This window comes from Sturnus vulgaris, chromosome 1, assembly GCF_052056855.1.
Source record: "Sturnus vulgaris isolate bStuVul1 chromosome 1, bStuVul1.hap1, whole genome shotgun sequence".
NCBI lineage: Eukaryota > Metazoa > Chordata > Aves > Passeriformes > Sturnidae > Sturnus > Sturnus vulgaris.
Genome location: NC_142243.1, coordinates 156,290,345 through 156,317,502, shown reverse-complemented (window position 1 = coordinate 156,317,502; position 27,158 = coordinate 156,290,345). Strand labels below are relative to the sequence as shown.

Sequence of the window (27,158 nt, the reverse complement as noted above, 5' to 3'; positions counted from 1 at the left end):
GGGACGGGGGGCGGTTCCTGGGCTGCCCCTACCTCCCACAGGACCCCCAGGGCAGTGTGGGGTGCCCCCAGGGCAGTGTGGGGTACCTGGGGTGCCCCCAGGACAGTGTGGGGTGTCCCCCGGTGCCCCCAGGGCAGTGTGGGGTGCCCCCAGAGCAGTGTGGGTGCCCCCCGGTGCCCCCAGGGCAGTGTGGGGGTGCCCCCAGGGCAGTGTGGGGTGCCCCCAGAGCAGTGTGGGTGCCCCCCGGTGCCCCCAGGGCAGTGTGGGGTGCCCCCGGGGCAGTGTGGGGGTGCTCCCAGGGCAGTGTGGGTGCCCCCCGGTGCCCCCCGGTGCCCCCCGGACCTCCCGCAGGCGCTGCAGCGCCGTCTCCAGCCGGTACTGGCGGTCCAGGGCGAGCAGCCAGAGCTGCTGCCAGCGCTGCAGGAGCTCGGCCATGAGCGGGGTCTGGGGCTCCAGCCCCACCAGGGGCACCGAGCCCTGAGCCTTCCCCCCACTGCGGGAACCTGCGGAGAGAGGGGGGAGTCAGGGGGGGTCCAGGGGGGGCTCAGTGGGGCAGGGGGTCCAGGGGGATCCTTACGTGTGGCCAGGGGGCGAGTGCCCGGGGGGCCCAGACCCACGGCGAGTTTCCTCCTGCAGCTCTTGGTCACCTTGTCCACATCGGGCTGTTTGCGGTTCAGCTCCTCCAGGAACACCTGAGGGGAGCAGGAGCTGAGACCCCCGTGCCCCATAGACCCCTCTGTGTGCCCCACAGACCCCTCTGTGTGCCCCATAGACCCCTCTGTGCCCCATAGACACCCCTGTGTCCCACAGACCCCTCTGTGCCCCATAGACCCCTCTGTGTGCCCCATAGACCCCCCCGTGCCCCATAGACCCCTCTGTGTGCCCCATAGACCCCCCCGTGCCCCACAGTCCCCAGGGACAGCCGTTTTTGGGGTCCCAGGGAGATCTGTTTTAGGGGTCCCGGGCACAGCCAGGTTTGGGGTCCCAGGGAGATCCAGGTTTGGGGGTTCCGGGCAGAGCCGAGTTTGGGGTCCCCGGGAGATCCGTTTTTGGGGTCCCAGGGAGATGCGTTTTTGGGGTCCCCAGGGTGATCCGTTTTTGGGATCCCCAGGGTGATCCGTTTTTGGGGTCCCGGGCAGAGCCGTTTTTGGGGTCCCCAGGGAGATCCGTTTTTGGGGTCCCGGGCACAGCTGTTTTTGGGGTCCCCAGGGAGATCCGTTTTTGGGGTCCCCAGGGTGATCCGTTTTTGGGGTCCCGGGCCCAGCCGTTTTTGGGGTCCCCAGGGTGATCCGTTTTTGGGGTCCCGGGCGCAGCCGTTTTTGGGGTCCCTCACCGCGTGCTGCGCACTGAGCTCCTCCAGCTGCTCCACGTCCTCCGGCAGCGGCTCCAGGTCCCGCAGCCCCAGCGCCTCCTCGGCCGCGCGGATCCACTCCAGGAGCCGCGAGCTCTCCTCGCGCTCGGCCGCCAGCGCGGCCGCCTGAGCCCGGAGCCGCTCGCCCTGCTGCTGTGCCCAGCTCAGCACCTGCGGGACAGGTGAGCACGGGGGGGTCAGGGACACCACCCCCCTGGGCACCCCAGAGCACCCCAGTGCCCGGCTCAGCACCTGCGGGACAGGTGGGCACGGGGGGGTCAGGGACACCACCCCCCTGGGCACCCCAGAGCACCCCAGTGCCCGGCTCAGCACCTGCGGGACAGGTGGGCACGGGGGGGTCAGGGACACCACCCCCCTGGGCACCCCAGAGCACCCCAGTGCCCGGCTCAGCACCTGCGGGCCAGGTGGGCACGGGGGGATCAGCGGTGCCACCCCCCTGGGCACCCCAGTGCCCGGCTCAGCACCTGCGGGACAGGTGGGCACGGGGGGGTCAGCGGTGCCACCCCCCTGGGCACCCCAGAGCACCCCAGTGCCCAGCTCAGCACCTGCGGGACAGGTGAGCACGGGGGGATCAGAACATCCCAGAGCCAATGGGACAGGGACCCCCAGAACAGCCCCAGTGTCAATGGGGCAGGGACGGGGGGGATGCACAGCCCACCATGACTGTGGGGCAGGGACCCCCGGGCAGCAGCTGCAGGAAATGTAGGGTGGGGACATGGGGACAGGGATGTGGGGTCATGGATATGGGGCAGGGATGTGGGGACAGGGATATGGGGACAGGGACATGGGGCAGGGATGTGGGGACAGGGATGTGGGGTCAGGGTCATGGGGACAGGGATATGGGGACAGGTCTGGGGTGAGGGTCCCCAGGACAGCTCCCCCAGGTTCCCCTCCCTCAGGTGTGGGGTGGCTGCCGTTGCTCAGGGGTCCCAGGGGGCTGTGGGGGCCCCAGGTGACCCCAGGACGGGGGAGCGGGGGGGGACACCGGCAAGGGCAGGACCCCGCAATGCAGGGGGCGGTCCCGGGGGATGGGACAGGTGTGGGGCTGTGGGACAGGTGCGGTACAGGTGTGGTACAGGTGTCATACAGGTGTCATACAGGTATCGTACAGGTGTCGTACAGGTGTGGTACAGGTGTCGTACAGGTGTCTCTCACCTCCTGGAAGCGGCTCTTGGCCACGGCCAGCCAGGAGCGGATGGTGATGACGGAGTCGGGGTGGCAGCCGCTCAGGATCTCGTCCCCGAGGGACGCGATGCACTCGAGCTCCAACTGCTGGCACTGCAGCGACTGCAGCAGCTCCTGCGGGGGGCACGGCTGAGCCCCACAGCGACCCCATAGCGACCCCATAGAGACCCCACAGCGACCCCACAGCGACCCCACAGAGACCCCACAGCGACCCCACAGCGACCCCATAGAGACCTCACAGAGACCCCACAGCGACCCCATAGAGACCCCACAGCGACCCCATAGCGACCCCATAGAGACCCCATAGACACCTCACAGAGACCCCATAGCGACCCCATAGAGACCCCACAGCGACCCCATAGAGGCCCCACAGCGACCCCATAGAGACCCCACAGCGACCCCACAGAGACCCCATAGAGACCCCAAAGCGACCCCATAGCGACCCCATAGAGACCCCACAGCGACCCCATAGAGACCCCACAGAGACCCCATAGAGACCCCATAGAGACCCCATAGAGACCCCATAGCGACCCCACAGCGACCCCACAGCGACCCCACAGAGACCCCATAGAGACCCCATAGAGACCCCATAGAGACCCCATAGCGACCCCACAGCGACCCCATAGCGACCCCAAATCCCCTGCGCCCCACAGAGACCCCACAGCTCAGCCCCACACAGCTCCTGTACCACCAGGGTGGGTGGTGGTTACTGGTGGCTACTGGTGGCTACTGGTGGTTACTGGTGGCTACTGGTGGCTACTGGTGGCTACTGGTGGCTACTGGGGGTTACTGGTGGTTACTGGTGGCTACTGGTGGCTACTGGGGGTTACTGGTGGCTACTGGGCTTGCTGGGAAGTCGCCGCACCTGCAGCTGTTCGTGGCTCTCCCGCACCGCCCCCTCCTCCTCGGGGCTCGCTCCGTATTTCAGTTTCTGCTCCGCCTCGCTCAGGCGGCCCAGGAAGGAATGGACGAGGCTGTGGAACTCCTCGGCCTGTCGCGACAGCGGCGACAGCGGCGACAGCGGCGACAGCGGCGACAGGCTCAGCCGCGCCCCCAAAACCCGTGAGAGCCCCCCAAAACCCGTGAGAGCCCCCCAAAACCCGTGAGAGCCCCAAAAACCGTGAGACCCCCAAAAATCACTGAGAGCCCCAAAAACCGTGAGACCCCCAAAAACCGTGAGACCCCCAAAAACCCTGAGAGCCCCCCAAAATCACTGAGAGCCCCAAAAACCGTGAGACCCCCAAAAACCCTGAGAGCCCCCCAAAATCACTGAGAGCCCCAAAAAACCGTGAGAGCCCCAAATCACTGAGAGACCCCCAAAATCCTGAGAGCCCCCCAAAATCACTGAGAGCCCCAAAAAACCGTGAGAGCCCCAAATCACTGAGAGACCCCCAAAATCCTGAGAGACCCCCAAAACCCGTGAGAGCCCCCCCAAAAACCGTGAGACCCCCAAAATCACTGAGAGCCCCAAAATCACTGAGAGCCCCCTCCTCTCCTTCACTGCAGATGTGTCCCCTGTCCCCCCCCCCCAGGTGTGTCCCCCCCTCCCCCAGGTGTGTCCCCCTCTCCCCCCCCTCCCCAGGTGTGTCCCCCTCTCCCCCAGGTGTGTCCCCCCCCTCCCCCAGGTGTGTCCCCCTCCTCCCCCAGGTGTGTCCCCCTCCTCCCCCAGGTGTGTCCCCCTCCTCCCCCAGGTGTGTCCGCCATCCCCCAGGTGTGTCCCCCCCTCCCCCAGGTGTGTCCCCCCTCTCCCCCAGGTGTGTCCCCCCCTCCCCAGGTGTGTCCTCCTCCCCCAGGTGCGCTCCCCCCTTCACCCAGGTGTGTCCCCCTCTCCCCCAGGTGTGTCCCCCTCCTCCCCCAGGTGTGTCCCCCTCTCCCCCAGGTGTGTCCCCCCCCTCACCCAGGTGTGTCCCCCTCACCTGCCGCAGCGCGGCCTCCAGCCGGGCCTGTTTTCCCAGGGACATTTTGCAGACCAGGTCCCAGCGGTTGCTCAGCTCCTCCACCTGCCCGAGCAGCCACTGCGAGTCCGAGCTGCTGCTGCCCCGCGTCAGGTCCCGCACCGAGCGCTTCAGCGTCCGGATGCAGCTCGCGCGTTTGCCCAGCTCCTTCTGGAACACCTGCACGGGGGGTGGGGGCTCACCTGGGCACCGGTGATGTGCGGGTACCCCCTGAACCCCAAATCCTCATAGGAACGGGAACAGGGCAACTCTGAACCCCAAATCATCACAGAAATGGGAACAGGGCAACCCTGAACCCCAAATCATCACAGCACCCTAAATCCTCATAGGAACAGGAACAGGGATCCCCTGAACCCCAAATCCTCACAGAAATGGGAACAGGGATCCCCTGAACCCCAAATCATCACAGAAATGGGAACAGGGCAACCCTGAACCCCAAATCCTCACAATAATGGGAACAGGGCAACCCTGAACCCCAAATCATCACAGAAATGGGAACAGGGCAACCCTGAACCCCAAATCCTCATAGGAGCGGGAACAGGGCAACTCTGAACCCCAAATCATCACAGAAATGGGAACAGGGCAACCCTGAACCCCAAATCCTCACAATAATGGGAACAGGGTACCCCCTGAACCCCAAATCCTCACAGAAATGGGAACAGGGTACCCCCTGAACCCCAAATCCTCATAGGAGCGGGAACAGGGCAACCCTGAACCCCAAATCCTCACAGAAATGGGAACAGGGATCCCCTGAACCCCAAATCCTCATAGGAATGGGAACAGGGCAACTCTGAACCCCAAATTCTCATAGGAACGGGAACAGGGCAACCCTGAACCCCAAATCATCACAGCACCCTAAATCCTCATAGGAACAGGAACAGGGATCTCCTGAACCCCAAATCCTCACAATAATGGGAACAGGGCAACTCTGAACCCCAAATCCTCATAGAAATGGGAACAGGGATCCCCTGAACCCCAAATCCTCACAGAAATGGGAACAGGGCAACCCTGAACCCCAAATCCTCACAGGACCCCAAACCCTCCCAGCAATGGGCATGGGGCTTCTGTGGCCAATGCCCCAAAGTGGCCAATGCCCCATCCCGTGGCCAATGCCCCATCCTTTGGCCAATGCCCCATCCTTTGGCCAATGCCCCATCCCGTGGCCAATGCCCCATCCCGTGGCCAATGCCCAATCCCGTGGCCAATGCCCCATCCCGTGGCCAATGCCCAATCCCGTGGCCAATGCCCCAAAGTGGCCAATGCCCCATCCCGTGGCCAATGCCCCGTCCCATTCCCGATTCTGATCCCATCCCCGATGGACCTGGGCACACCTGGGGCTCCCTGCTGGCCACCACTGGCCAAGGCTCCCCCCCCGCTTGCCCCGGGCCACCGACCTTGTGCTTGTCCATGAGGTCCCCGACCAGGTCGCGGTCGCCGGCCACGGGCGCGTCCTCGCAGAGCTGCGGCTCGGCTCGGTACAGCCAGTCCATGAGGGCCTGCAGCGCGTCCGTGAACTTGCCCGAGAACAGCAGGCTCTCCTCCAGCTTGTGCTGCCTGCCAGGGGGCACGGGGGGCATTGGGGAGGGGGCACGGGGGGCACGGGGCTCGGGGGGCACGGAGGGGCTGGGGGCATTGAGGAGGGGGCACTGAGGAGGGAGGCACGGGGCTGGGGAGCACGGGGGGCACTGAGGAGGGGGGCACGGGAGGCATTGAGGAGTGGGCATGGGGGGGGCATTGAGGAGTGGGCATGGGGGGGGCATTGAGGAGTGGGCACGGGGCTGGGGGCGTTGAGGAGGGGGGCACGGGGGGCACTGAGGAGGGGGCACGGGGCTGGGGGACATCGGGGGCACGGGGGCCACCCCATGGAGCCACCCCACAGGGCTGGCAGGGCCAGTGTGGGCAGGGAAAGGTCCTGGCAGGGCCATTATGGAGAGTGCCATCCCATTGCATTCCATCCCATGGATCCCATAGATCCCAACAATCCCAACAATCCCATTCCCATGGATCCCATAGATCCCATTGATCCCATTTCTATCCCATCCCCACCTCTCTGCAGCCTGGCTGCACAGCCCATCCCATGGATCCCATTGGTCCCACTGATCCCATTGATCCCATAAATCCCATAAATCCATCCCCACCTCTCCGAGGCCTGGCTGCACAGCCCATCCCATGGATCCCATTGGTCCCACTGATCCCATTGATCCCATAAATCCCATAAATCCATCCCCACCTCTCTGCAGCCTGGCTGCACAGCCCATCCCATGGATCCCATAGATCCCATTCCCATTGATCCCATTGATCCCATGGATCCCATAAATCCCATAAATCCACCCCCACCTCTCTGCAGCCTGGCTGCACAGCCCATCCCATTGATCCCATAGATCCCACTGATCCCATAGATCCCATTCCCATTGATCCCACCCCCACCTCTCCGCGGCCTGGCTGCACAGCCCATCCCACTGATCCCATAGATCCAATAGATCCCATAAATCCCATAAATCCACCCCCACCTCTCCGCGGCCTGGCTGCACAGCCCATCCCATTGATCCCATAGATCCCATTCCCATTGATCCCATTGATCCCATAGATCCCATAAATCCCATAAATCCCATAAATCCACCCCCACCTCTCCGCGGCCTGGCTGCACAGCCCATCCCAGCGCTCCTTCAGCTCCCCCAGCAGCTCCTCCAGGGGCTGCAGGTCCCGGGGCAGCCGAGCCGCCTCCCGCAGCGCCCGCCCGCTCCGCAGCGTGGCCTCGTACACCGGCCGCTTCCCCCGCAGAACCTTCTGGAACGCCTGCGGGGACCCCACACACCCCACGGGCGGCTTTGGGTCCCCCAGGTGGGGTGGGGGGAGAGGAGAGTCCCCCCCCCCCCACTCCCCCAGGAGCTCTGGGGACATTGGGGCGCCAGCACCCCTTGGGCCAGCGCCGCCCCGCAGGTTTGGGTGTCCCAAATGTGCAGGATAGACCTGGGGACCCCCCCCCAGAACCCCAACTCTGCACCCCCCCCACCCCCCGGGACCCCCAAGGAGCCCAAGCCCACCTTGTGCTCAGCCAGCTGGCACTTGATCTCCTCCTGGCTGGTGGCCACGTCCTGCGGCACCTCCAGGCTCTGCTCCACCTCGTCCATCCAGTCCAGGAGGAGCCGCCGGGACTCGCTGAACTGCGGGGGGGGGGGGGGACGGCAGGGCTGGGGGGCAACCCAGGGGCCAGTAGAGCCCAGGGATGGCACGGACTGGGCACCAACACTGGGCAACCATGGGCCAGTAGAGCCCAGGGATGGCACGGACTGGGCACTCCCATGGGGCAACTCAGGGGCCAGTAGAGCCCAGGGATGGCACGGACTGGGCACTCCCATGGGGCAACTCAGGGGCCAGTAGAGCCCAGGGATGGCACAGCCATGGGGCAACCCACGGGCCAGTAGAGCCCAGGGATGGCACGGACTGGGCACTCCCATGGGGCAACCATGGGCTAGTAGAGCCCAGGGATGGCATGGACTGGGCACTCCCATGGGGCAACCATGGGCTAGTAGAGCCCAGGGATGGCACAGACTGGGCACCAACATGGGGCAACTCAGGGGCCAGTAGAGCCCAGGGATGGCACGGAATGGGCACCAACATGAGGCAACCATGGGCTAGTAGAGCCCAGGGATGGCACGGACTGGGCACTGCCATGGGGCAACCACGGGGCAACCCATGGGCCAGTACAGCCATGTGTCCCCCCTGTACTGGCCTGTGTCCCATCTCCCTGGGCTCTGTCCCATTTCTCTGGGCTCTGTCCCATCTCCCTGGGCTCTGTCCCATCTCCCTGGGCTCTGTCCCATCTCCCTGGGCTCTGTCCCATTTCCCTGGGCTCTGTCCCATCTCCCTGGGCTCTGTCCCATCTCCCTGGGCTCTGTCCCAGTACCTGCTTGCTGCGTTTTCGGGCCTCCTCCAGCAGCGCTCCCCTCTCTGCCGCTCGCTGCAGGACCTTGCCCAGGCGCTCCCGGGCCGCCAGCACCAGGTTCTGGATCACGGCCCCGTCCTGCTTCCGACTGAAATCCTTGAGGCGCGCGGCCACGGCCTCCAGGCTGGCCAGCTTCTCCCCGTGGGCATTGGCCTCCTTCACCAGGGCCTGTGGGGAGGGGGCAGCTGAGGGTGGGGTGTCCTGGGGCCGGTCAGGAGCCCCCGGGCACAGCCGTGCCAGGACGGGACAGGGGGCACCGGGAACCCAGGATGGGACAGGGAACACCAGGAACCCGTGCCAGGATGGGACAGGGGGCACCGGGAACCCAGGATGGGACAGGGAGCACCGGGAACCCAGGATGGGACAGGACAGGGAGCACCGGGAACCCAGGAGGGGACAGGGGGCACCGGGAACCCAGGAGGGGACAGGGGGCACCGGGAACCCAGGACGGGACAGGGAGCACCGGGAACCCAGGATGGGACAGGGGGCACCAGGAACCCAGGATGGGACAGGGAGCACCGGGAACCCAGGATGGGACAGGGGGCACCGGGAACCCATGGAGGGGACAGGGGGCACCAGGAACCCGCGCCAGGACGGGACAGGGAGCACCGGGAACCCAGGAGGGGACAGGGAACACCAGGAACCCAGGATGGGACAGGGAGCACCAGGAACCCAGGATGGGACAGGGAACACCAGGAACTCGTGCCAGGATGGGACAGGGAACACCGGGAACCCAGGATGGGACAGGGAGCACCAGGAACCCAGGATGGGACAGGGAACACCGGGAACCCATGGAGGGGACAGGGAACACCAGGAACCCGTGCCAGGACGGGACAGGGAGCACCGGGAACCCAGGATGGGACAGGGAGCACCAGGAACCCGTGCCAGGATGGGACAGGGAGCACCGGGAACCCAGGAGGGGACAGGGAACACCAGGAACCCAGGATGGGACAGGGAGCACCGGGCACAGCTGGGCAGTGGCACAGGGCACGGGTGACCCTCTCCCCTGCTCTGGGGACACAAACCCCCCTTGCAGCAATCCCGGGGGGGGATCCCTGCAGGTGCCACTCGTGGGGTACCCCTCGTTCAGACCCCAGCGCCACGACCCGGCCCCGAGGGCACCGCGCCCGCCCTTGCCTTGTGCTCCTGGATCTGGGCAGTGACGGTGTCCAGGACGAAGCTGGGGGGCTCGGGGGACCCCAGCAGCTCCTCGGCGTGTGCCACCCACCGCAGCAGCTCCTGCGCCGAGCCGTGGAACTCGGTGCTCACCGTCAGCCCCTCTGCCAGGCGCTCCTGCGGGCAGCGCCAGGCGCCGGTGGGTTTGGGCTCCTGCCCCGCTCCGGTCAGGGAGAGCCCCCCCGAGGGGGTCCCAGCCCCCCCAGCCCGCACACCTTCCTCTCCTGGGCCTCGGCCTGGACGCTGTCCCATTTGTGCTGCAGCAGCCGCAGGCTGTGCTCGGTGCTGCAGGGCCGGGCGGGGCCGCACGAGTCCAGCAGGAGCTGCAGCCGCTCCCGCAGCGCCCGGTACGGAACGGCCCGAGCCTCCAGCTCCCGGCACAGCTCCTGGGGACACACAGACACGGGATAGAGGGACAGGGGGACAGGGGACAGCTCCTGGGGACAGACAGACACGGGATAGAGGGACAGGGGGACAGGGGACAGCTCCCGGCACAGCTCCTGGGGACACACAGACACGGGATAGAGGGACAGGGGGACAGGGGACAGCTCCTGGGGACAGACAGACACGGGACAGTGGGACAGGGGGACAGGGGACAGCTCCTGGGGACAGACAGACACGGGATAGAGGGACAGGGGGACAGGGGACAGCTCCCGGCACAGCTCCTGGGGACAGACAGACACGGGATAGAGGGACAGGGGGACAGGGGACAGCTCCTGGGGACAGACAGACACGGGATAGAGGGACAGGGGGACAGGGGACAGCCAGACACGGGACAGTGGGACAGGGGGACAGGGGACAGCTCCTGGGGACAGACAGACACGGGATAGAGGGACAGGGGGACAGGGGGACAGGGGACAGCTCCCGGCACAGCTCCTGGGGACAGACAGACACGGGATAGAGGGACAGGGGGACAGGGGGACAGGGGACAGCTCCCGGCACAGCTCCTGGGGACAGACAGACACGGGATAGAGGGACAGGGGGACAGGGGACAGCTCCTGGGGACAGACAGACACGGGACAGTGGGACAGGGGGACAGGGGACAGCTCCCGGCACAGCTCCTGGGGACAGACAGACACGGGATAGAGGGACAGGGGGACAGGGGACAGCTCCTGGGGACAGACAGACACGGGACAGGGGGACAGGGGACAGCTCCCGGCACAGCTCCTGAGGACAGACAGACACGGGATAGAGGGACAGGGGGACAGGGATGGGGACAAGGGAGACACCCACAGTGACCAGGGAGAGGGGATGAAGACAGGAATGTGGCCGGGGACAGGGACAGGGACAGGACCAGGACCAGGACCAGGACCAGGCCAAGGGCGGCTCCTGCTCTCACAGAGGGAGATACCCCTGAGGGAGGGGCACCAGGGGAGAGGAGGCAGCAGGGGGGGATCCAGGCCCAGCAGGGTGGAGAGGGGCAGATGTGGGGCACACACCCCACAGGAGCCCCCGGGTCCTGCAGCAGGGCCCGGGCTGGCACCGGCTCTCACCAGGTGAGCGTTGAGCTTCTCTTTGGTGGCATCGGGGTGGCCCCAGGCCGGCTTGGAGCAGAAAAGCTGCAGCTCCACCTGCTCCAGCCACTGCAGCAGCTCCGTGATCTCCAGGGTGATGTCCTGGACCTGGGGGCGAGGCGGGGGTCAGTGCCAGCCCCAGAACTGGGGGTCAGTGCCAGCCCCAGAACTGGGGGTCAGTGCCAGCCCCGAGCTGGGGTTCAGTGCCAGCCCCGAGCTGGGGTTCAGTGCCAGCCCCAGAATTGGGGTTCAGTGCCAGCCCCAGAGCTGGGGGTCAGTGCCAGCCCCAGAATTGGGGGTCAGTGCCAGCCCCAGAGCTGGGGTTCAGTGCCAGACCCAGAATTGGGGTTCAGTGCCAGACCCAGAGCTGGGGTTCAGTGCCAGCCCCAGAGCTGGGGGTCAGTGCCAGCCCCAGAGCTGGGGGTCAGTGCCAGCCCCAGAGCTGGGGGTCAGTGCCAGCCCCAGAGCTGGGGGTCAGTGCCAGCCCCGAGCTGGGGGTCAATGCCAGCCCCAGAGCTGGGGGTCAGTGCCAGCCCCAGAGCTGGGGGTCAGTGCCAGCCCCCAGAGCTGGGGGTCAGTGCCAGCCCCCAGAACTGGGGTTCAGTGCCAGCCCCAGAACTGGGGTTCAGTGCCAGCCCCAGAGCTGGGGTTCAGTGCCAGCCCCGAGCTGGGGTTCAGTGCCAGCCCCAGAACTGGGGGTCAGTGCCAGCCCCCCGAGCCCTGTGGAGGCCACTGAGCCTGGCACGGCTCTGCCCGCAGCCCTGCCCTGGCGGGATGTCCCTGGAGTGGGGTGTGGGGTGTCCCTACAATGGGGTGTCCCTACAATGGTCCGTGATTATTTTATCTCATCCCTCGTGGAAGGATCCTCCTGAGGTTGGCACATCCCCCTTCATCATGGTGAGCAATCCCAAAGTTTTCCATGATCCCACCATGCCCTTGTACCCACGTTAATCCTTTTTAACCCACTGATCTTTCCCCCTTGGCACCACCTTTGCTTTCCCCCATAAAAATCCCAATTTTCCCCCCAGTTCTTTAGGGACCTGTCATCCCTGGCTCCCTTCACAGAGCAGCTGGATAATAAAGGAATTCCTGTGGAATTTGCCATTGAAATCACTGAGCTGAAATCACCCATCGGAGCGGATCACTGGTGGCCACTGGCCACCGTTTGCTGAGGTTTGGTGGCCAGAGCCCCCCTCAGGGGGCAGCCCCCTGTGGGACCCCCCCCCCTCTCTGGGAAGGTCGGCGACTTCCCGGGTGGGAAATCAGATTTCCATGGACCCCCCCCCCACCCTGCAGTACCTGGCTGAGGTTGGTTACACCCCCAGGTGTTGCCGTACCTGGCTCGGGTTGTTCTCCCCGTACCTGGCTCAGGTTTTTCTCCCCAGGTGTTGCCGTACCTGGCTCAGGTTGTTCTCCAGCTCCAGCTGCCGCCTCTCGGTCTGGCCCAGCACCAGCTCCCAGCGCTGTCCCAGTTCCCGCAGGCTCCTCTGCAGCCCCTCCTCGCCGTCCCCCAGGCTGGAGAGCAGCAGCGCCTGCCCGGCCTCGGTCACCGACTGCACCGTGCGGGCGTGGGACAGGACATCGGTGCGGAGCACCTGGGGGGCAGGAGTGGGGATTGGGGTGGGGGGAACACACCCCCCAAACCCCAAAATCTGCACCCCAAACCCCAAAATCTGCACCCCAAACCCCACACTGTGGGCACCGTGCAGGTGTGGGACAGGACATCGGTGCGGAGCACCTGGGGGGCAGGAGGGGGGATTGGGGTGGGAGAACACACACCCCAAACTCCAAAATCTGCACCCCAAACCCCAAAATCTGCACCCCAAACCCCAAAATCTGCACCCCAAACTCCAAACCCCAAACCCCACACTGTGTGCACGGTGCAGGTGTGGGACAGGACATCGGTGCGGAGCACCTGGGGGGCAGGAGGGGGGATTGGGGTGGGGGAAACACACCCCCCAAACCCCAAAATCTGCACCCCAAACCCCACACCCTGCTCAGCCCCACACCCCGAGACCCCTCTGTGCCCACAGCACCCTTGGCACCGCAGCGCTGGGGACTGAGGGTGCCCCCCTGGGCAAGGACGGCACCCGTGGGTGCCCCCAGCCTGGGCGTGGCCGGGGCTGGCACAGAGGGGACAGGGGAGCCCTGGCACAGCCCCCCCTGGCAGCCTCGCCCGCGTCAGGCACGGCAGGAGCGTGCCCGGGCAGGGGACGGTGGCACAGCTCATTCCTGCCGTGGTGGCACCAAGCCCGGCTGGCACAGCACCTAAACAGGGCCTGGGCAGAGCCCTGGGGCCAGCACAGCCACCCTGGGGTGCCACCGCAGCCGGGACACCCACCCTGGGGTGCCACTACTGTCAGGACACCTGGGACATCCACCCTGGGGTGCCACCACTGTCAGGACACCTGGGACAGCCACCCTGGGGTGCCACCGCTGCCAGGGCACCCAGCACAGCCACCCTAGGGTGCCACCGCAGCCGGGACACCCACCCTGGGGTGCCACCCCCAGCACAGCCACCCTGGGGTGCCACCGCTGTCAGGGCACCCACAACACCCACCCTGGGGTGCCACCACTGCCAGAACTCCCGGGACACCCACCCTGGGGTGCCACAGCTGCCAGGGCACCCAGCACAGCCACCCTGGGGTGCCACCACTGCCAGGACACCCGGGACACCCACCCTGGGGTGCCACCACTGCCAGGACACCCGGCACACCCACCCTGGGGTGCCATTCTGGCTGTGCCCGCGTGTCCCCGGTGCCACCCCGTGCCCCCTCTGCCCCTCACCCTGTGCTTGGCCAGCTCGATCTCGCAGCCCTGCAGGTCCCCCTGCACTGGTGCCGGGCTCTGCAGCTGCTCCCCGGTGCAGCTCAGCCACTGCAGCAGCTCCTGCAGCGCGTGCTGGAACTGCCCCAGCCCGAGCAGCGCCGCCTCCAGCTGGTGCTGCCAGGGGACAGAGGGCACAGCTGGCACTGGGAGCTCGGACAGAGCCCAGGGCCCACCAGTAACCACCAGTGCTCACGGAGAGTCCAGTGCCATCCCAGTGCCACCCCAGTGCCCACCAGTGCCACCCCAGTGCCACCTCAGTGCCATCCCAGTGCCCACCAGTGCCATCCCAGTGTGCTCCCAGTGCCATCCCAGTGCCCACCAGTGCCACCCCAGTGTGCTCCCAGTGCCATCCCAGTGCTCATGGAGAGTCCAGTGCCCACCAGTGCCATCCCAGTGCCCACCAGTGCCATCCCAGTGTGCTCCCAGTGCCATCCCAGTTCCCACCAGTAACCACCAGTGCTCACGGAGAGTCCAGTGCCCTCCAGTGCCACCCCAGTGCCCACCAGTGCCACCCCAGTGTGCTCCCAGTGCCATCCCAGTGCTCACAGAGTACCCAGTGCCCACCAATGCCAACCCAGTACCATCCCAGTGCCCTCACAGCCCTGGGCATCCTCCCAGTGCCATCCCAGTGCCCAACCAGTGCCCTCCCATTGCCCCCCCGTGCCCACCTGCCGGCTCACGATCTCCTCCTCCAGGTGGTCCCAGCGCTGCCGGAAGTCGCTGAGCGTGCCCGGGGGGTGCCCGGTGCCCCCCAGGTGCCGCAGGCTCTCCACGTCCACCTTGCACTGGTACAGCTCCCGCTTGAACTCCTGCCAGGTGCCGGGGGGGGGTTGGTGACCCTGGTGCCACCCACCGGGACGGGGTTCCATGGCACCCAATGGCACCCCCTGGAACCCCACGGCACCCCGGGTGGCCCACGGTGGCACCTTGAGCTCTGCCAGCTGCTGCTGCACCACGTCCAGGTCCCCCCCGAGCAGGAATTCCTCTGCCATGCGCAGCTCGGCCGTGTCCAGCCACTCCAGCAGCCGCTGGGCACAGCCAGGGAGGACAGCGGGGGTTGGGGGGGGGGCACCGCGGTGTCCCCTCCTCCCCCGAGCAAGGTGGCACAGCCTCTGGGTGGGGCAGTGCCCCAGGTGCCCACCTGCCCGGTGCCCACCTGCCCGGTGCCCACCTGCATGGTGTCCTGGTAGCTGAGGGCCGCCTGCAGCTGCTCCTCCAGGTGCCCGTTCCGCTCCGTCCATGCCCGGCTCAGGCTGTGCCAGGACGAGTAGAGCTGCGGGCACGGGGGGTCAGGGGTGCCAGGGGGTCAGGGGGACAGGATGTGGGGTGGGCACGGTGGGCAGGGGGTCAGCGGTGCCACGGGGCACGGGGGGGGACAGGATGAGGGGTCAGGGTGGGTCAGCAGGGCCCCCGTGGTGCAGGGTTTGGGGGGCAATAGGGTCAGGGTGGTGTCCGAGGCACAGAGGTGGCACCGCAGGGACATCCAGAGATGGGGGGTCAGAGACACCCAGGGCACAAGGGTGACACCGCGGCAGTGCCCGGGCACAGGGGTGGCACCACAAGGGTGACACTGTGACAGTGCCAGGGCACAGGGGTGGCACCACAGGGGTGACACTGTGACAGTGCCCGGGCACAGGACCAGCGCAGCTCTGTGCGGGTCACTGGCACCGAGTGGGGCCACGGGTGGCACCGAGTGGGGTCAGGGGTGCCCCTCAGTGGCTCTGCTGGGCACTGGGGACGTGCCACCCCCACAGGCAGCCCCAGGGCCCTCCCGGTACCACTCACATCGTCCAGGCTCTTGGTGACGTCCGGCTTGTCGGGGTCCCCGCACGATGCCATGAGCTCCACGCCCAGCGTGCCCAGCGTGTCCAGCTCGCCCTGCAGGGCATCGATGTCCTCCCGCAGGGCCTGGGAGGGCACGGGGGGTCAGGGGGGCACAGCAGAACACGGGGGTCAGGGGGGCACAGCAGAACACGGGGGTCAGGTGCCCCCCCAGCCCTGCCCAGCCGTACCTGCATGGTTCTCAGCCGGGTACGGATGGCCTCGGGCTCGCCCCCGGCCTCCTCCAGCCCCAGCACGAGCTGCTGGGTGTCACCGAGTGCCAGGGCCAGCTCGGACAGGCCGTGCCAGAAGCGCTCTGCCAGTGCCAGCAGCTCCCGGAGCCAGCGCTCCCGCTCCTGGCAGCGGCTCTGCAGGGAGCCCCACTGTGCCAGCAGCTGCGCCGTGCGCTCCTGGATCCCTGCGGGGCACAGCGGCCACGGGCTCGGGGTGCTGCCCCACACAGCCCCACGGGGCCCCGATCGCTGCCAGCCGGGCACTGCCCACCCCTCCGTGCGTTACCTCTGGCCGCAGCATCGGAGCTGACCCCCTGCATGGTGGCCAGCAGCTCCTCGCCCTGTGCCCGGATGCCCTCCAGGGCCACCCCGAGCTTCTCCAGCTCGCCCAGTGCCAGGCTGTTGTCCCGGATCTGCTCCCTCAGGTGGGCAGCGTCCCCACGGACGGGGGGCTGGCACTGCAGCCGGCCCTGCAGCCGCTCCAGGCACTCCAGCAGCACCTCCGTGCGCTCCGAGAGCTGCGGACAGAGCGGTCACTCGAGGGCACGGCGCAGGCGGGCAGTGCCAGGGCCGTGCCAGAGCCGTGCCAGGGCCGTGCCAGGGCCGTGCCAGCCCCGTACCTGGCTGTAGCGCGGCAGGGCATCCTCCAGCAGAGCCGCTGCCTGGCGCACCCGCTGCCGGATGAGGCCGTACTGCTCGTCCAGCTGCTGCCAGCGCCGCTGGAAGGCGGCCCCGTGCTCGGGGCTCAGCTCCAGCAGCTGCCCCGACACTCGCTGCAGCTTCCCCAGCAGCGGCCGGTGCTCGGCGATGGCTTCGCGCAGGCTCTGGGGCGAGGAGGAGCCGAGGGGGGCGTTGGGGGCATGGGCTCCATGGGGTGGGATTGCCCCATTGGGGTGGGATGGGCCCCATGGGGTGGATTGGGGTAGGATGTGCCCCATTAGGGTGGGATGTGCCCCATTGGGTTCACTGGGGTAGGATGCGCTCCTTGAGGTGGATTGGGGTGGGATGTGCCCCACAGGGATGGATTGGGGCGGGATGTGCCCCACAGGGATGGATTGGGGCGGGATGTGCCCCACAGGGATGGATTGGGGCGGGATGCGCCCCACAGGGATGGATTGGGGCGGGATGTGCCCCACAGGGATGGATTGGGGCGGGATGTGCCCCACAGGGATGGATTGGGGTGGGATGTGCCCCACAGGGATGGATTGGGGCGGGATGTGCCCCACAGGGATGGATTGGGGCGGGATGTGCCCCACAGGGATGGATTGGGGCGGGATGTGCCCCCCAGGGATGGATTGGGGCGGGATGTGCCCCACAGGGGTGTGTGTGCTGCTGCTCCCAGAGCACTCCCGTTCCTCGGGTGGCCCAGCCCGGTGGCCCAGCCCGGTGGCCCCCGTGGCGATGCCACCCCCATCCCGCAGCCTGACCGAGCGAGTCCCTTGTGCCCCGCCCGCACCTGCAGCAGCCCCTGCTGCTCCTTGAAGGCCTCGTAGCTGATGGCGTTGGGCGAGAGCTGCACCCCCAGGGCCTGCGTCTCCTCCAGCCAGGGCAGCAGCTCCTCCAGCGCCTCGGAGAACTGCGCCAGCAGGGACTGGGCGCGCTCCAGCTGCACGCCACAGGCTCCGCTGCGCAGGGCCAGCTGCTCCGTGCGCTCCCGCAGCGCCTGCACCGACGGCTGCGGGACACCGGGAGTCACGGCAGGGCCGGGGACACCGGGCACGGCCACCGCCGGCCGCGGGCAGGTCCCTCCCAGCTCACCTGGAGCCGCCGGAGCTCGGGGCAGCAGCGCAGCAGCGGCTCCGAGAAGCCCAGCAGGCGCTCAACCAGCCCCCGGCAGTGCAGGATCTCGGCCGAGAGCAGCTGCAAAGGAGCCAGAGGTGGGTGCCAGGCCCTGGGGATGCCAAGGTGGCACCCCCGGCACCCCCGGGCAGCGCTGCAGACCCACCTTCTGCTCGGAGAGCTGCGAGCCCAGAGCCTCGGCATCGAGCTGCACGCGGCCGATCTCGTCCAGCCGCTCGCCCAGCGCGGCCACCCGGGCGAGCTGGGACTGCAGGACCTGCTCGAACTGCAGTGGAGGGACAGGAGTGAGCCGGGGAGGCTGGGAATGCACCGGGGGAGCTGGGAATGCACCGGGGAGGCTGGGAATGCACCGGAGGGGCTGGGAATGCACCGGAGGGGCTGCTTGGGGACACGCAGCACATCCCCGGGGACCCTGCCACAGCCCAGCACGTCCCACCCAGACCAAAGCGACCCTGCAGGCAGCGCTGCTGGGAACGGGGAGGGGCGCAGGGGGCTCAGGGTCCCACACCTTCTCCCTGTCGCTGGCCGTGACTGAGGGCTCCTGGCCGTCCTGCTGGCCCTCCAGCTCGCCCAGTTCCTTCTCCATGCGGCTCAGCCACAGTGCCAGGTCCTCAGGGGCCGTGCCCAGGCGAGACGAGGCCTCCAGGGTCTGGCCCAGGCGGTGGGCGGTGTCAGCGCTGCTCTGGGCCACGATCAGGTACCGCATCCTCAGTGACTCCATCTTCTCCTGCGTCAGCTGGGCCTCCTCCCCTGGGGCAGCGTGACACTGGCATCGGTGCCACCGGGCTGGCATCCCTGGACACGGCACTGGCCACGCCGACAGCTTCCAGCCAGGTGACCATCACCGTGTCCTGAGCTTCCCCCTCTGCTACCCCTGCTCCTGCTGCTCCCAGACCCAGCTCTGGCCAGTAAAAGCCAAGTCTGGCCAGTAAGAGCCAGCTCTGGAGAGTAAAACCCAGCTCTGGAGAGTAAAACCCAGCTCCCCAGCACTGAACCCTGTCCCACAGTGGCCTGCTCCCTCCACGTCCCAGGGGTGCTGTGTGCCCCTCTCAGCACAGCACAGCGCACCCCAAGGATCCCCAGGGGTCCCCTTGCTGGCCCTGGCTGCTGGCCACTGCCTGTGCCCATCCCATCCCCACCCCCGCGGTCCTGGCCCCGTGGCCACCACCCCCAGCCGTTGCCACTCGCCTGTCACCATCTCCAGGACCCGCTGCCCGCTCTCCAGGGCGCCATCCAGCTCTGCCAGCCGCCCGCGGATCTCCTCACACAGTGCCTGCAGCGGTGACCAGCGATGACACGGGTGCCCGTGGCCACCCCGTGGCCATCCCGTGGCCACCCCGTGCCCACCTGGGTCTGCTGGTGGGCTTCCTGCACGCGGCCCACGCAGCCGTCAGCGCGCCACAGCTGGGCCAGCTGCCGCTCTGTGGCACCGAGCCACTCCTGGAAGGCGTCCACGGCCCCCTGGAAGCGCTGGGCTGCGGGCAGGATGCGCTCCAGGCAGCCGTACCTGTGCCAGCAGGGCCGGGTGAGCCGGGCAGGTGTGCCCGAGACAGAGGTGCCAGCCAGGAAACCCCTCCTGCCCCTCACCAGCGTGCCCCAAACTGCCCTGGAGGGTCACAGCAGGGCCGGTGTCCCCACACCACGGGGACGGTCCCTCCACCGTGGTGGCACCAGCGGCAGAGCACAGGGACATCGGGGTGGCACGGGGGGGGACAGCAGCGGGCAGAGCCCGTGCCAGCAGGGTGGGGGTGCCAGTCTGGCTGTGAGGGCCTGGCCCCTGACCCACCTGGCTTCAGCCTCCTGCATCAGCTTGTCCCACCTCTCCCCGAGGCTGCAGAGGCCGGCGCCGCCCTCGGCGCCAGCGCCCTGTGCCGTCAGTCTGTCCTGCAGGACGAGCTCCACTCGCGGCCTCCGTTCCTCCAGCAGGCGCTTCAGGAGCTGCGGGGCCGGGGACACGGCGCTGAGCTGGGGACCCCCGTGCCCCCCTCCCACCTGGGCCCCCTAATCCCCGGGCAGGACACGCGTGGGTGGGCTGGCCCCGCTGACCTTCTGCTCCTCCAGCTGCGCCTTCACCACCTTGGCCTCGGCCGACGGCGGCTTCTGGTTGCTCACCAGCTCCTCCATGTCGGCCACCCAGGCCAGCAGCCGCTCCAGCGTCTCCTGGCCCCGCTCCGCTGCCTCCTCTGGGACAGGGACAGCCCGTGAGGACACCTGTGGGGAGAGGTGGCTGAGCCGTGCAGCCGTGGGGCTGGGCGGCAGCCGTGGGGCTGGGCGGCAGCCGTGGGGCTGGGTGGCAGCCCCCACACCACGCCCTCTCCCTGAGGTGACACCGGTGACACTGGGACCCTGTGCAGCCGTTCCCTGGCACCCTTCCCAAAGCGGGGGCTGCACACCCTGTGCTGCTTGGACCCCTCCAGGCCCATGGCCCCCACCAGCCAAAGCTGAGGGAAGGGAGCTGGGTGCCAGGGAACCAGGCTGGGTGCCCAGCACGAGGGGTGCCACCGGCCCAGCCCCACACCCGGGCACAGACGGCGACTCCACACGAGCCCTGGCCAAGGCACACGAGGGTCAAGACTCGCTGTGGAGAAAAGAGGGCACAGGGCCTGGCACGGCGACCTCCCAGCGAGGCTCTCTGGCCGTCGGTCACCTCAGCGGCGTCCGCGTGTCCAGCAGCAGCAGCAGCGAGCTCCCCCACGCACTCCGTCAGCACGGTGACCGTCCGGGTGACCACGGGCTCGCCGCCCTTCTCACCCGCCGGGTACTCGGTCACCTCCACGATCTCGGTCACGATGGTCTCGGTCACCTCGGTCACCTCCGTCACCTCGCGCGTGGTCACAGGTTTCCAGGACCAGGCGCTGCGGGGAGCGCTGGCTCGGGGAGGGGTCCAGGCTGCGCCCCCCACCTGCGCCCTCACGGCAAGTCCGGCCGCAGCCCCGTTCTGCACGGCCACCTCGGACTGGCTGCGCCTCAGCACCGGGCTGTGCGTGGCGCCGGGCCCCGGGCTCCAGCCGTTCTCCAGCGGCACCGGCGCCTTGTCCAGCAGCCCCGGCCACGCCTCGGCCACGCTTTCGGCCGGGGGCTGCCCCGCGTCCAGCCCCGGCTCCCGCAGGAGCTGCTCCGGCCGCCGGCTCTTCTCGCCCAGGCAGCTGGGCCGACTCACCGAGTTCCCCATGGGCCCCCGCCTCAAATCCCGGCCTGCAAGGAGCAGGGGATCCGCGTTAGCGGGGTCACCGCGGACCCCCGGACCGACCCCCAGATCGACCCCCTCACTCCGCTGCTCTGCCGGTGTTGGGGGTCCAGAACCCCCTGACCGACCCCCCGACCGACCCCCTCACTCCGCGGTGCTGTCGATGTTGAGGATCCGGGACCCCCAGGACCCTCACTCCGCTGCTCTGCCGGTGTTGGGGGTCCTGCCCCCCCGGCAAAGGGTACCGGGACACGGCGATGGGACACTGGCTGTCACCGGGGCCTGGCGGAGGAAGGGGACCCCGAGGGACCCCCCCGGCAGTGCCCAGGGTGTCTGTCCTGCTCGTCTCGCGGGGGGAGAGACAGATGCTCCCGCCCGGCATCGCCTTGTGCCGTTGGATTAACGAGGAGCGGCGAGAGAGGAGCATCTGCCCGCGGGGACACGCAGGGGAGGGACGGGGGACAGGCAGGGGACAGGGAGGGGACAGGGAGGGGACACGCAGGGGACACGCAGGGGGCCTCCCCCAGCCTGCAAGCGCTGCCGCAGCCATAAATCCCCGGCGTGACCCGGCAGGACCCTCCCCCGGCACAGCCCCCTCCCCTCCCTTCCCCTCCCCAGCGCTGCTGCCCCCGGGCTCAGACCCGGCCCTGGGCACGTGTGTGCACACAAACACACAGAAACCACACAAACACACGTGTGCAAACACACAGAAACCACACAAACACACACAAACACACAAACACACAGAAACCACACACAAACACACGTGTGCAAACACACAAACACACAGAAACCACACAAACACGCACAAACACACCTCTGCAAACACACAAACACACAGAAACCACACAAACACGCACAAACACACGTGTGCAAACACACAAACACACAGAAACTCGTAAACACACAAACATACATAGACACAAACGCACAGAAACCACACGAACACACACAAACCACACATAAAAACACACAGACACACACGTGTGTACACCGAAACACACAAACACACGTAAATACACACAGACATAAAACACACGCACACGTTCAAACGTACGCACACGTGTACACACAAACAGGTGTACACACGCACACGTGTACAAACACACACACACACACAGACACGTGTGCAAACACACACACACACACACACACACACTCACTCCCACCCCACTCTCGCAGCCCTGCTCGGCTGGGGAGGGGAGGGGGCTCAAGGCCCGACCCTGCCTCAGCCGTGACACCACACACACCTGTAGCAGCCCCGCACACGCGTGGGGAGCGCCCCCGCACCCCACACGCACCCAGCTCGGCCGTGGCCCTGGCGTGGGCACCGTGCCCTGAGCCCCCCACGACCCCCGCACCCCCAGCCCCGGCAGGGTCGGGATCCCATCGCACCCCCCCACGTGTCAGGGGCTGCACGGGTGGGTGGGTGGGACACGGCGAGGCGTGACCTGGGGAGACCCCGACCCGCACCACCCACCCCAGGGCGGGGGGGGGGGGGAGGCTGCGGGACACGGACCCCGCCCGGCGCCGCCGTCCCCGCACCCCCGGAGCCCCCGCCCCGCACTCACCCCTCGGCGGCTTCGGGCGTCCATGGGGCCGGGCCGGGGGCGCCGGGGCGGCCGTTCCCGTGCCGGGGGGAGGCTCGGTCCCCGTTACCGCCGCCCCGGCCCCGCAGCCTTTGTGCGGCGCGCCCGCGGCGCGGGGGGGAGCGCGGGGGGCACCGGGCCGAGAGCCCGGCACCGGCAGCGGCCCGGCGGGGCTGCTCTGACCCCGGACACTCCGCCGCCCCCGTTAACCCTCCGGGAGCCGAGCGCCGCCGTTACCGGGGAAACCCCCGGGGCCCCGCAGCCATCCCGCGGGGGAGGGGCGGCGCCGGCCCACCGCCCGCCCCGCGCCGCCCGGGGGGGCGACAGCCCGCGGCCACCACTGGCCCCGGCACCGACACCTGCACCGACATCAGCACCGGCACCAACAGCGGCACCTGGACCGGCACCGACACCAGCACTAACAGCGGCACCGGCACTACCACGGCATCTGGACCGACACCAGCTCTGCCACCAGCACCTGGACTGGCACCGGCACCAGCACTAACATCGGAGCCTGGACCGACACCGACACCGGCAATGACACCGGCACCTGCTCCAGCTCCGTGCTCTCACCGGCACCTGCTGCTGTCCCTGCACCTGCCTCAGCACCTGCACCGACATTAGCATCACCAACCGCACCGGTACCAGCACCAGCAACCACATCGGCACCGGCACCAGCAACTGCTCCAGCACCACAGCGGTGCCGGTACTAACACTGGCACCTGTGCCGACACCGGCACCAGCGCAGGCTGTGGTGCCTCACTGAGCCCCGGGACAGCACAGCCCACGGTGTCACAGCCCCCCGGTGTCACAGCCCACGGTGTCACAGCCCCCCGGTGTCACAGCCCCCCGGTGTCACAGCCCCACACCCCCTCCAGCTCTGGGGTTCCCCCCCAGCCCTGCTCTTGCCTCCCAGGCAGTGGATGCTGAGGTCACTGAAGGGCTCAGCCCCGTTCTCTGGGGATTTTTGGGTGCGGGGGACCCCAGCCCGGGGAGCTCAGTGGAGCAGGGCTGGGCCGGGCCGGGATGCTGAGATGCTGAAGTGAAGCCCACCCTGAGAGCCAGGCTGCTGCAGGCCTGGGTCTCCAGAACCCCCTCGCTGCCACCTCGGGTGCTGAGGGACCAGGGGGCAGCGGGAGGTGCCCAGCCGGGGGCTGCCCCACTCTGTCCGTGGGGCGAGCCCCAGCCCCACCCTGCCCCGGCTCAGCTCCAGAACTGCGGCCCCCCAGGCACCGAGAGCCCCCCAGGGCGGGGGTCCTGCCCCCCAGAGCCCCCTCGCTGGGCCCCGGGAGCCGGGGGGCCGCTGCGGGCGCGTCGGCCGCGCTGATGGATGGGGCTCCCTGGGGTCTCGTGGGAGCGGCGGGGCCGGGGGCTTTGTCTGCTGCCAGAGACGCTGCCGGGAATTTGCATCTGCCAGGGCCTGGCTGGCTCCGCACCGTCCTGCAGCAGCTCTGCAGCATCTTCCCGCACCCTCCCGCACGGCTCCGCAGCCTGGCGCTGCCGGCACCCCGCACCCAGCGCGGGGCCGAGCCCCCCCCGGTACCCCGGGCACCCCAGAGCACCCACAGAGCCCTGCCAGGCAGAACGTGGCACGGGGAGAGGATGCGGATTTTGCAGAACACCCACTCGCGTCACCTCCCTGCCCCGGGGCCGCCGGCAGCTCGCCCGGCACGCTCCGCAGCCACAGGTACCGGGCTCGGGGTGGCACGGGCGCCCCGGGCACAGGAGCCCGGCGCGGGGCACCGAGCAGGGAGCGGGCGGCTGGAATGCACAGCCTCAGATCCCAGGAGCTGGGTGGGTTCCTGCGCGGCCTCGGCTTTGTGTGCGCCGGGGCCGGCATGAATGGGCCTTTCAGTTTGTGCCGTCATGTGTGCCCAGGGAGCCCGTGTGCCGGCCAGGCCCAGAACAAAAGGAGCCGGCGAGGGGCGGCGAGGAGGGGGCGAGCGGCAGCCCCCGGTGATCTGCCACCGCTGCGGCTCCGTGCCCGGGCAGGGGACACAGGGGACACAGGGACAGGGGGACAGCAGGGACGGGGAGCACAGGGAGCACAGGGGGACACCCCGTGTCCAGCTCTGCATCCCTCACATCCCCGGTGTTCGGCCGCTCTCCCCGTGCCCAGGCAGCAGTGCCACGAGCTGTGGCTGAGCCTGGTGCAGGTGGTGGCCCTGTGGCCAGCAGGGCTCCAAGGCCCTGGTACCACGGAGCTCCAAAGCAGCAGCAATGTTGGGTTTGGGAGCTGGAGACCTGAGTGACGCCGCGGGGCTGTGCTGAAAGCTCCCCCAGCCAGCTGTGGCCAGATGCGTTCCTCCCTTCCAAGGACCAAAACCTCGGTGCAGATGTGGGCTGGTCCTGCCCGGTTCTGCACGGCCCAGTCACACCCCAGGGCCGGGCATTACCTGCAGGGCGGTGCCAGGCTCTGGCAGTGCCAGCAGCCGCTTCTCCAGGGCGTCCAGCCACGTCCGCAGGGCGAGCAGCTGCTCCTGCAGCTCCAATCTCTGCTCGGAGCGCAGGCGGGCCCTGGGGAGGGAGCAGAGACACGAGGGGTGTGGGGGACACGGTCACTGTCCCCCCCGAGCTCCCCATGGTCACTGTCCCCCCCCGAGCCCCCCATGGTCACTGTTCCCCCTCTGAGCCCCCCATGGTCACTGTCCCCCCTGACCCCTACACGGTCACTGTCCCCCCCCGACCCCCACAGTCACTGTCCCCCCTGAGCCCCACATGGTCACTGTCCCCCCCCGAGTCCCCCATGGTCACTGTCCCCCCCCCGAGCCCCCCATGGTCACTGTCCCCACCCTGACCCCTACACGGTCACTGTTCCCCCCCGAGCTCCCCATGGTCACTGTTCCCCCTCTGAGCCCCCCATGGTCACTGTTCCCCCCTGAGCCCCCCATGGTCACTGTTCCCCCTCTGAGCCCCCCATCGTCACTGTCCCCCCTGACCCCTACACGGTCACTGTCCCCCCCCGACCCCCACAGTCACTGTCCCCCCTGAGCCCCCCATGGTCACTGTCCCCACTCTGAGCCCCCCATGGTCACTGTCCCCACCCTGAGCCCCCCATGGTCACTGTCCCCCCCCAGCCCCCCATGGTCACTGTCCCCCCTGACCCCTACACGGTCACTGTCCCCCCCCCAGCCCCCCATGGTCACTGTCCCCCCTGACCCCTACACGGACGCTGTCCCCACCCTGAGCCCCCCATGGTCACTGTCCCCCCCTGACCCCCACACGGACGCTGTCCCCACCTGAGCTCCAGGCTTGCTCCCTACCGGCACCAAGAGAGTTAGAACCACACCTGTACCCATCTGTACCTAAATGTGCCCACCTGTGCTCATCCCATCTCAGCCTATCCACGCCCTCCCCACCCCATGGAAGGCCCTGGGGCTCTGCAGGGTGTTAAGCAACTCCTCCGCCAGGTGTCACAACCAGGTACGGCTCGCCGGGCACTGCCCAGCGGTGCCCAGAGGTGCCCAGAGGTGCCCGTACCTCTCCGTCCCCTCGCTGTCCCACGGTGACCCCTCCTCGCTCTCTCCAGCGATCCCGGTGTCCCTCACAGGGCGCTGCACCTGCGAGCAGAGCAGAGGGCGGGTGGGAACAGGACCCCAGGTCCTGGCAGGGGACAAGGCTCCACACCGGCCCTGGGGAGCTCTGCAGCGCTGCTGGGGCACCCCAGGGACAGCAGAACCCCGCCACAGCTCCCCTGGCCGGGATCCCCCACGTCCGTCCTGGGCCGCAGCCAGAACCAGCGCAGCTCCAGCTCCTCTGCATTCCCGTGCTGAGAATTCCTCGATTTTCCAGCCGGGATCACTCCCAGGCCTCGCCCTGCTGCCCCTCGGTGTCCACCTGGTCCCTGGGGTCCCCGCAGCGGCTCTGGGCACTGCAGAGCCACGGTCCAGCCCCTGGGTGAGGCCAGACTGACCCACGGCAAAAACTGACCCATGGAAACCCCACTGACCCACGGCAAAAACTGACCCATGGAAACCTCACTGACCCACGGCAAAGTGACCCACGGCAAAAACTGACCCACGGAAACCCCACTGACCCACGGCAAAAACTGATCCACGGAAACCTCACTGACCCACGGCAAAAACTGACCCACGGAAACCCCACTGACCCACGGCAAAAACTGACCCACGGCAAAAACTGACCCATGGAAACCCCACTGACCCACGGCAAAAACTGATCCACGGAAACCTCACTGACCCACGGCAAAAACTGACCCACGGCAAAGTGACCCAAGGTAAAAACTGACCTATTGAAACCCCACTGACCCACGGCAAAAACTGACCCATTGAAACCCCACTGACCCACGGCAAAAACCGACCCACGGCAACCCCACTGCACTGGCATGGGGCATTGGTGTCTCAGGTGCTGCAAGTGCAGCCACTTCTCCAAAACACACCGGGGAAAATACCGGGCAAGCAGCAAGATCGCCAAACCAGCCATGGCCTGGCACGGGCACGGACAAGGGGCGTGAGCAGGCAGCTGTAGCTTCACATCCAGTGGAGAGTGGGACTGGCAGGAGGGATCACACCAAGGCTGCTTATGCAGCCCGGG

The 27,158-nt window shown here is 67.9% G+C and overlaps 1 protein-coding gene across 4 annotated transcripts in view; it reads right to left on the bottom strand.

Moving 5' to 3' along the window:
- Window positions 1-27,158, bottom strand: part of LOC106862917 (microtubule-actin cross-linking factor 1, isoforms 6/7) — a 43,839-nt gene that overhangs the window by 10,511 nt on the left and 6,170 nt on the right. For 3 of the 4 annotated variants that reach the window (XM_088180737.1, XM_088180752.1, XM_088180744.1), the window contains exons 1-31: window positions 20,479-21,012; window positions 19,878-20,042; window positions 19,618-19,769; window positions 19,179-19,338; window positions 19,020-19,104; window positions 18,340-18,581; window positions 17,977-18,096; window positions 17,790-17,891; window positions 17,488-17,706; window positions 16,652-16,855; window positions 16,318-16,549; window positions 15,990-16,216; window positions 15,763-15,885; window positions 15,149-15,250; window positions 14,904-15,005; window positions 14,646-14,786; window positions 13,936-14,091; window positions 12,546-12,743; window positions 11,128-11,256; window positions 9,850-10,020; window positions 9,596-9,751; window positions 8,420-8,626; window positions 7,557-7,676; window positions 7,139-7,308; window positions 5,907-6,066; window positions 4,474-4,671; window positions 3,423-3,548; window positions 2,528-2,671; window positions 1,334-1,522; window positions 578-692; window positions 343-503 (exon numbers count right to left, since the gene is read on the bottom strand). In XM_088180737.1, coding sequence (XP_088036863.1) covers window positions 343-503; window positions 578-692; window positions 1,334-1,522; window positions 2,528-2,671; window positions 3,423-3,548; window positions 4,474-4,671; window positions 5,907-6,066; window positions 7,139-7,308; window positions 7,557-7,676; window positions 8,420-8,626; window positions 9,596-9,751; window positions 9,850-10,020; window positions 11,128-11,256; window positions 12,546-12,743; window positions 13,936-14,091; window positions 14,646-14,786; window positions 14,904-15,005; window positions 15,149-15,250; window positions 15,763-15,885; window positions 15,990-16,216; window positions 16,318-16,549; window positions 16,652-16,855; window positions 17,488-17,706; window positions 17,790-17,891; window positions 17,977-18,096; window positions 18,340-18,581; window positions 19,020-19,104; window positions 19,179-19,338; window positions 19,618-19,769; window positions 19,878-20,042; window positions 20,479-21,003 — 5,301 coding nt within the window. In that variant the 5' untranslated portion in view covers window positions 21,004-21,012. Of the gene's footprint in view, window positions 1-342; window positions 504-577; window positions 693-1,333; window positions 1,523-2,527; window positions 2,672-3,422; window positions 3,549-4,473; window positions 4,672-5,906; window positions 6,067-7,138; window positions 7,309-7,556; window positions 7,677-8,419; window positions 8,627-9,595; window positions 9,752-9,849; window positions 10,021-11,127; window positions 11,257-12,545; window positions 12,744-13,935; window positions 14,092-14,645; window positions 14,787-14,903; window positions 15,006-15,148; window positions 15,251-15,762; window positions 15,886-15,989; window positions 16,217-16,317; window positions 16,550-16,651; window positions 16,856-17,487; window positions 17,707-17,789; window positions 17,892-17,976; window positions 18,097-18,339; window positions 18,582-19,019; window positions 19,105-19,178; window positions 19,339-19,617; window positions 19,770-19,877; window positions 20,043-20,478; window positions 21,013-25,003; window positions 25,125-26,087; window positions 26,168-27,158 lie in introns of those variants that run through there. The other variant, XM_088180761.1, reaches the window with a different exon arrangement.